This window comes from Triplophysa dalaica, chromosome 4, assembly GCF_015846415.1.
Source record: "Triplophysa dalaica isolate WHDGS20190420 chromosome 4, ASM1584641v1, whole genome shotgun sequence".
Lineage (NCBI taxonomy): Eukaryota > Metazoa > Chordata > Actinopteri > Cypriniformes > Nemacheilidae > Triplophysa > Triplophysa dalaica.
In genome coordinates this window covers 3,525,823-3,535,338 of record NC_079545.1, presented here as the reverse complement: position 1 = coordinate 3,535,338, position 9,516 = coordinate 3,525,823, and the positions used below count along the sequence as shown (strand labels likewise).

Sequence of the window (9,516 nt, the reverse complement as noted above, 5' to 3'; positions counted from 1 at the left end):
TTGTTCTTGTCTAATGTAATGAAAATGTTCATCTTTAATACCAGTGTTAGTGTTTTAAGTGTTAATTATATATTTTTTATTGGCTAAAAGTGTTCAACTGACAAGGAAAATCTGCAGTACCATTAACAATTTGCCAATATAACAACAGTTTTATTTTTCATAATTTACATATTTATAAAAAGCCTATATTATGGTTGTTTAATTGACAGTTTCAGACTATAGGTCAGCATGTATAATACATCTCTTTTTTTCTTTTGCATAAAAAAAATTGTTCCTATCCTGTCCATAAATCATCTGCTGGGATGAACTGCGGGGATGAGATCTGTTTAGTGACTGAAATTCATCCAAATTTCTTCCTTTGTGTTTATCAGAACAAATATATGTATTCAGGTTTAGAACAAGGATATGTTTACAGGTTTGGAACAATTTGAGGGTAAGTAAATGATGAGAGAACTTTCATTTTTGGGTGAACTCTGCCTTTAACAAACTTCGAAAGGGCCCCCAAGAGACCTTAAAATAAGGTAAAATCAAAAATCAAGACATTTCTTGGTAATTTTTTTATAACCGCTATAAAACTTTCTAATGTAGAAAGTTGTTCTTGTCTAATGTAATGAAATTTTTAATCCTTCAAACACTTTCAATATATCTTTTAGACCCGTGTTAGTGTTTTAAATGTTAATTATATATTTTTTATTGGCTAAAAGTGTCAACTGACAAGGAAAATCAGCATCTCCATTTACAATTTGCCAATATAACTACAGTTTTATTTTTCATAATTTACATTTTTATAAAAAGCCTATATTATGTTTTTTTAATTGCCAGTTTCAGACTATAGGTCAGCATGTATAATACATCTCTTTTTTCTTATGCATAAAAAATTGTTCCTATCCTGTCCATAAATCATCTACTGAAATAATGAACTGAAAAGATGAGAACTAGCTTCAGATATCTGCATAGGCTACTACTGGTTAGTGGCTACCTATTTTTGGGCATCATAGGCTGAGCTGATTCAGAATGCACCCAAGACTTCTCGAAATGCATCTTGTGCCTACAATCTCTAAAATGCTGACAAATCAGACAGCTCTCTCGGTTTTGAACACAGTGTGTAACAGTAGACTGAACACTGACTGACCCTTAGCCGTATCACCTCTATCAGAATTTAATCAAATATTAACTCTACATGCTTAAAGCACCGCTCATTTATATTATTTGTTTTGACTATATGTGGTCATTTAAAACTGCATGTTTTTGGCTGAGCGACTTTGATAGATCATTTCAAGGAAGTGAAAGTAAGGACGGTGTTGGACCAGTTTGGTTTAGCTAAAAGCAAAGAATGTTTGGTACACACATGGTCCAATGCTTTTTTAACTATACCGTGCTTGAAAAGACTTTTTTCTCTGGGTCCACAAAATGTCAAAACACTCCCCTCAACAAAATACCAGATAAGTGATGAATACATCAATAGCAGATATTGTCTGTAAAATCATAAGGAAGAACGACTTTGCACTTACTGAAGTCAAAATAAACAAAGTTTTATCTTTTTGAAAATGTATCTATGCAAAATGATACGACACGACACGTCAGTTTATAATGAAATGCTTTAGCAGAAACAGATGGAAAGTAAACAGACGAATGATTAGGCTATTGATTGTTTATTTATTCACAGAGTGGTCTTGACATTTCATTTACGTAGGAATTACATTACATTGGCTTACAAAATATCAAACAAGTAGCAAGGACATCATGTCACAAAAGTTTTTTTTAATGATTCTTTTAACAGAACAAACAAATCTCACTGCATAAAAAAGACATTAAAAGTGAAAATACCAATACTGATTGAAAATACCAACAGAATAAATGTTTATGTTGCCTATTAACACCATAAAGTAGTGGGCAAAATGGGCTGTCCATCTTTTTTTTCTATTTTTATCACTTTTAGCTACTGGATGGGATTTCTTTCTTTAGTCACTAGAGGGAGCCAGTTTCCTTTTAATATTCAGATATCTTCTACAATCCTTGGGAAAAGAGATCATTCTCCATTTCTACCACTATAGAATAACAGCTGGAACCAAGATCTATAGTGTCAGCAATATCTATAGGAATCTGGTGGATTTAATACAACAGGGAGGGGCAGATTAAAAATAATTGTTTTATTGAACCTTCAGAAAGTACCTTGCATAGCTACTATTTTGTAGTATTGAGGGTTACTACAGTGCAATTTCTGACATCATGATCAGTGTTGCCTTTTCCTGGGGATATCCGTCACAAACACAGAGCCTGAGAGCTGGACGGGAACAGGAAAGCGTTCACTCGGAGGAGGGTGGACTGCACTGAGGTGACATTAAAGTTTGCCTTTAGACATTATTTGTTCTATACAAACAGTGTTTGGGGTGATGCACTGAAAACTGCAAATATGTGTATGCACAATCAATAAGCATATTGTTTTTGAATATTTTATTATATTATATTTCTCTCGACTATGTATTTAGCTGTCTCTGTACTCAGCATGGCTCATGTCTGAACTCATGATCGTGAGCAAGTGTAGCTCCTGCCCTACAGCTGTTGTGGTTCAAGGTCAGGAGGAAGCAGCTTGGTTCCCACAGAAAGGTATAGATCAAACACCCAGACCAGTACAGACTCACCAAGTTACACAAAACCGTACAAATGCCAGCCACGCAAGCACAAAGTACAGTGAACAAATTGACACCAAGACAAACAGTACATTCCTACTGTCTGACGCTTAAAACCAACTGATTTACAGGCTCTGTTTCCACTTAAACCAACGGGTGAGCTCACCCGTGTCAATCTGGATCATTACAGGTTTATATGTATCTACACAAATTACATAAATGTGTGCAAGGTAGAATAATCTACTTAGGTTCAAAGACTAACTTGAATTTAAATTATATTACAGTGACTTAAATCTATTTCTATAAATTATGCAAAATTCTGTAATTAATTATGCACCATCATGTCATTCCAAACCTTTCTTTCTTATGCAAAACACAAAAGAAGATATTTTGAAGAACACCGTCCACCATTCTATTGTATGTACATGAAACCACTGAATGATGAATACAGGTATTGAACAAAATGATGGTGAATAAATGATAACACGAGGTGTCCCTTTAGGTCTGTTAAATATAGTTTTAGTTCAAGTGGCTTGTAAATGTGATTTTACATTAACTCAAAATTTAAGGCAAATAAATAAAGTTGTTTAAGAGTTTAAAACAGGCGTATTAAAATTAAAAATATTGTGCAAACGGTTCTATTTTTTAACAACTAATCAGAGTAACCAGGCAGGAAACGGATCCACATGCAATACAAGCTTTAATAAGACAGAAATGAAACAAGATAATCCAAAGGAAACCAGCAACAGCGACTGACACATGACAAATGATCCACAAGGATTATATACACAGGATAACAAGCAGACAAGAAACACCTGGATCACAATCACAAAGAACAAATAGAAAACAGAACTACAAAGGACTACAAAATAGTACAAGACAGGAAGTAACATAAAAGTCCACAATACAAGAGGCAAACACAGACCATGTCATGACATATTTATCTGGACTTGAAGTACTTTATGCATAGAAAAATGGATTCTTTTGCAATTGCATTGCAATTTTTTTCACAAATGCACAAAAAGACAACCATTTGAGTTAATAATGCTTCCTACATGTTGAGATGACCTGCAGCACACAAATGTCAGGAAAATAACCTTTTCCCATGCTAAATAAATAGGTCAAGTATTACTTTTTCTATTGAGCATGCGCTTTTTGTTTAAACCAATCTTCAGCTCACTAATTGCGAGGGCAATGCCCAATAGGGCAACCTGTGCTTAAGTGCCTTACGTGAGGGCTTTTAACTACAATGACCGCGCACAACAAGACCTCGTTTAACAAGTGATTCGCATTTAAAAGCGCATGTAATTTGCATGCAAAATTTGAGGAAGAATGTCAAACATGTGGTTTTATAACATGTTTATTTCGGGAAAGAGAGAACTTTTAAACTGATGTGCGAGACAAGTTTAAAAAGCTAAAACAACGAGTTGACAAATGTGCAGTTCTGTTAGGAAAGAGATACAAATAGCCAACTGATTTTATCACTTCCCATAACACGCCGATTTTCCACAGGCAACTGTTTTGAAATGTCTACCTTTCCTCTCTCTCTCTTTTCTCGCAAGTCGCTCTTTCTATCTGTGCATACGCCTATGCTGGGAAGAAAGGCTCGTCTCTTTCCCACGGTCCTAGAGCACGTGGTTTAAAATTGGATCCTGAATGACCCACCCTCCCTATTGAAACGTCATCACAGCTCAGCCATTGAGATCCTGTTACACTGCCAAAAGATTTTATAAGGCATTTTAATGAGAGTCTATTGAACCGGCAAAGAACAGTACAAGACACATTCAACAAAACCACAGTACCTACAGACAAGTTAAGTCAGGTTCGAGAGCTGCGAGACGCTTGAAACCATGCGGGGTCTTAGCGCTGAATATAAGGACACGACGTCTCTTGTTTGCGGTGCTTGACCAGTTGTATCCCATCAGGAAATATTTTTTTGCATGCTCTACCTTCACTGTTGTTGTTCTTTTTCCCAGATAAAACCAAACGGATATTTCTTTGTGAGACACGCGTCGTATCAATTAATGAATGTAATTTCCCAAATCTTGCCTGACGTATATTAAGAAACTGCGTGTGATGCCACTAAAACGTATAAAATGGCCTAGTTTGGGCTTAAGTCTCTGTGCCAAATTGCGGCTGCTGGGTGATAGAAAAACAGCATGCGGTAGCCTAGTTCTCATGGTACTTAAGGACACTGTTTCACTTCATGAGAACCCTGTTGTCAGACGATATCCCCGGCAAGTTGTTCCTCATTTGTTAATACAGCTTAACCAAAGGGATTGTTGATAAACAAATGTTTACAATCTAAAATCTGTGAAATAAAAAAAATGAGAACCTTCCCTCCACCTTTTAATAATGCACCATTTCTTATTTCACGGAGAAAGTTCATGAAGTGCACACTAATGGATTTTCAGCATGCATACTATATTCATTTTAAATTGCGCAGTCGCTAAACTCTCAAACATAAACGTTCTTAAAGGTTTTTTGTCACATCCATAGAACCTTTCTGATGCACAATAGGATCTTTGTGGAGAGAACTATCCGAAAAGGTTCCTTCACTATGGTATAATGCTTAATATATTTTACTCCACTACGAAACATTTTTATTACCGTTATAAAGACTTTGTTAGTATTTTTGATCAAATATTTTGACTAAAGAAATAAAATTTAAATTAAAGTACCAAAAAACGTAAAAAAAATGAATTTATGAATTTGGTGAAGCAAAAAGATAAATGCGTTATATTGTATTGTTAAGTACTTTTTTTAGTAAAAACACTCATGAATGTACTTGAGTAGGGTAAAATACTCCACTACCATCCACTTTTATTTTATTTTAAGGGTTTATCAGGTTTAAAAAAAATAAAATCCCTCACTTTTACACAACAGTTATTTTCCTATTTGATAGATTTGTTTCTGCATTGCGCAGCACCACTCACAATTTTGTGCTGTCCTATAAAGCAGCCTACGAAATGAACGCAGTCTCCACCCATTCCAGACCAACTTTTTGACGGGCTATTGTTATTCAAACGAGTCTCAAAAGGCGGAATCGAGTCTATCAGCCACACCGGAGCGCGCAGTCAGAACGCAGAGCGCGCAGAGGCCATTCAACACCCGTTCGTGGGAACCACAGAGGTAAAGCCCAAAACACACAATAAACCATGAGATGAGGATTGTAACGCTTGCATGCACGCGAAGTTTAGGCGAATGTTAACGCATTTTCTCTTTGGAACAGTGCATTGGACCACCATAGGCAGTATGGACCACTGAAGTTTCCAGGACGCGAAACTTTAATTCACCGTATGTCGGAACATATAACGGGGGATTTGTGAATACCTAGGACGCTGGTCTTTGGTTTGTAACCTCAGGGGGAAGTTCTGGCCGGTTCGGTTGTTTCAAAAGCAGAACTGAAGGGCTCTACCTGTTGAGATCATGAGTCAGGACATGACTTGCTCCGCGCGTCAGCGAGTGTTTCAGGAAGCGCTTAGGAAGGGCAACACCAAGGAACTTCATTCCCTCTTGCAAAACATGACAAACTGCGAATTTAACGTGAACTCGTTCGGACCCGAGGGACAGACGGCGCTGCACCAGTCCGTGATCGACGGCAACTTGGAGTTAGTGAAGCTGCTCGTGAAGTTCGGCGCGGACATCCGCCTGGCCAACAGAGACGGATGGAGCGCGCTGCACATAGCGGCCTTTGGTGGACACCAGGACATCGTCCTTTACCTCGTGACGCGGGCGAAATACTCCTCGAGCGCAATCTGAACAATCAAAGAGAATATGACACTGTACCTATCACATTTGACCCCTTCGTGCCAAAGGAAAAGACAGCAGCTGTGCGATGTAACGCGTTTGGGAAATCTGTAGGCACAGAATTAAAACAAAAGGCAACCCTGCTGAAAAAAACAATAGAAATTCTAATGGAATTCTAATTTATTTACAAATAACATCGAAACCATTACAAAATTCCTTTATGTAGTGTGCTTAAAGGCCTTATTCCAGTTGGACGTAATGCCAGAAAACATCCCAACAATAGAACCATTACCAGATCCCATAATAATCCATTAGAATTCCTGTGATGGTTTTGTTTAGCAGGGAAATTTAGGGTTGGTACAATGTCATAAATGTGGTTTGTCAACTTTATAATGCATGATGAAAATGTTCCCAGATGACAGGTTAAACATTCGATCTCCATGAGAAAACTGACATGTCCTACAAGACGTAGAAAAACATTATACAATCTCTCTGCGTGACCTCCAAACGGGGACTGATCTCACATACCTCAAGTGTAACGCATTTAATATGATGACATTGCAGGTTAGTATACCGTGGACAATTCAGGATGAACAATTTCTTATCTTCTAAATTATAATATTCAAGACTATACGCTATCTGGCCCAGACACTACCACACAGGCCTGGATTTTGCCATCATAGTCAGTATTGTTATTGGGCTGAGTTCCCATTCGAATTGAATTTCTCACATGTTTAACACAGCTTCATTTTAGAGAAGCTCTAGAAGTAAATGTCAAACTCCGTACATTTCAAGTTCAAACTTACTGTTAAGTCATTCAGATGTTAAGAGCACAGAACAGTGGTTTAAAGGGATAGTTCATCAAAAAATAAAAATGATATCACTTATTTTCCCGCATGCCGTTCCAAACCTGTATAGGAATGTTCCAATGAACACAAAAGCAGATATTTTGAGAAATGTGGTTTTGTGTCCTTACATTGGCTAGACAATGGGGTCCGATGTTGTTTGGTCTCCAACATTCTTCAAAATATCTTCATATAAAATATCGAAATAAGTCATACAGGTATGGAATGACATCAAGGGGTTTAGAAGTTTTCATTTGTGGGTGAGCTGTCCCATACAGGCCCTTTCACCTCAGAACCAGCGCCAACTCAGGCATGACGTGGTAAGGTTTGAAAACGTCGCGACTTTGGGAACGTTTTAAAGCCAGTATGGAAATATGCATCACTTATACTTGAGAATGTTTTAAATATTGCACTGATGGCTGTTTTATGACTTGTTGGTGTCATGCCAACTTTTAAAGATACTATTTTTCTAAATGGAAAAACGATTCTTAATGTATGAAAGCTCCGGGGTGGTGTTCACTCATTCTTTATGAAGGCATTTATATGCCTGCGAACTGAATTACTGTATGTTTAATTTTGTAAAACACTCTCCTTGAATGGCTCTCAAACACATGCATATCAACTGTGTTAAGGGCAGTGTTATGCGTGTCCTGTCGACACGATGGGAGAACATCCAAGTTAAGTGTCCAGACAGAAATCTTGGAGCACTTCTTATCTGAAGTCCCATCCTCCTCTTTTTAAGGGGGTTGCTACATGGTAAAAACCAGTGTAACCAGATGTTGCACAATGCACAAGTCTTTACTTGATAATGCCATAACATTTATGACATGAAAGTAAAAGTTACTTCTTTGATTGAGATAAAAGTCAAATGACTGTGATGATATTTTGTTTTGGACCAATTTTTAAAATGTTATTTTTGGAATATTATGTTTGGAAACGAGGCCTCTCGTAATGTTTTTCGTGAACTGTTATTTTGTCATGTTTTTATATTTGTTTAGCTGTTTATGTTTGAAAGGATGTAAGTGGTCACATGCAAAGATATTGCTTGCTGTATTTGTACAAAGGCATTTTAGATATTAAATTCTGTGGTTTGAAATATGCTGGTGTGATGCAGAGACTTGCACACGGCTCTGTCATGGAATGAAGATTCTTATGGATTGTTTTTGTTCCCGGAGTCAGTCTGCCTAATATGCCTCAGGTATGGGTTGCTCAATAGTTCCAAGAAATACAAGTGATTGTGATAAATTAATTGGGAGAATCTCGAAAATATGTTTTATAATTAAAAAAAAAGTTTCACATGCCTAAAGCAAATGTTACATGTGCCAGCTGTTACCTTCTGGTAAACAATAGTTTGGATGAAATGAGATGAAACATAATCTGCTGTTAGGATAAGCAGTTCACCTATACACACACACATTTGTCACACCTGTCGTAAAGTTAAAGCAATAACATTCATCAGAGTTAATAACATACATTCATCATCTAAATAACAAATATGCTGAGGTTAAGCGCAGGACAATTTTCTTTACTTTTATCAACATTATCTTGAACTCATATAAATGAACTTGTATAAACGAGTGACAAGTGTCAGTAACATTCACCAAAGGGGATGTGATATCAAAAACATTTTTGCCGCCTCAAAATTTTAAGTAAAATCAAATTGGTATTCAGAAAATATATTAATGATGAGAATTTTAACATTGATTCAACATTAAATCAATTATCTTTGCTAAATGGGAATTCCTTTCAACTTACTGTTTTACATTTCTAAAGGTATTTACATTTAACTTTTGGCTTATTCGGATCTGCAAATTCAACGTATTTTCTTTTTAAATAACAGCAACTAAAATACTAGGTTGAAACAATCTGTAAAGCCGGCTTGATTCAGCTTAAAAAATTGAGGTCAGGAAGCATTTTTCTAACAATGTACTGTTGTCATGATGACAGTGGTCAGTTTTTGCAATAGGGGCTTACAGTGCTTAGTGAAAACATGCTATAGAAAAAGAAGAAATAAAGAAAAATCTGAATGCTCCTTGCATATATACATTACACCTTGTCAGACACTTTTATTCAAAACAAGTAATAATACCGTTTTGTTTTGTTTTATTCAGCAAGCGTATTCAGTGAGACTCGAACCCACAGCTTAGAGTTTATAGTGTAATGTTCATTTCGTTGAAATACAGCAAAGAATTCTTACATTTGCTCTTAAAGCTTATATGTTGTGTCGATGTAACATAAACGCTAGTTTAAGGAAACCTGAGGAGACAGGGTGCCGGAAGTGACCCAGGCAT

The 9,516-nt window shown here is 36.6% G+C and overlaps 1 protein-coding gene across 1 annotated transcript; it reads left to right on the top strand.

Moving 5' to 3' along the window:
• Nucleotides 1–6,059: 6,059 nt before the first annotated feature.
• On the top strand, nucleotides 6,060–6,392 carry nrarpb (NOTCH regulated ankyrin repeat protein b). Its single transcript, XM_056746196.1, has one exon. The coding sequence runs from the start codon at nucleotides 6,060–6,062 to the stop codon at nucleotides 6,390–6,392; it is 333 nt and encodes a 110-aa protein (XP_056602174.1).
• The last annotated feature ends 3,124 nt before the right edge of the window (nucleotides 6,393–9,516 follow it).

Coding starts and splice junctions, on each gene's coding strand:
- nrarpb (XM_056746196.1), top strand. CDS start 6,060: ATGAGTCAGGACATGACTTGCTCCGCGCGTCAGCGAGTGTTTCAGGAA.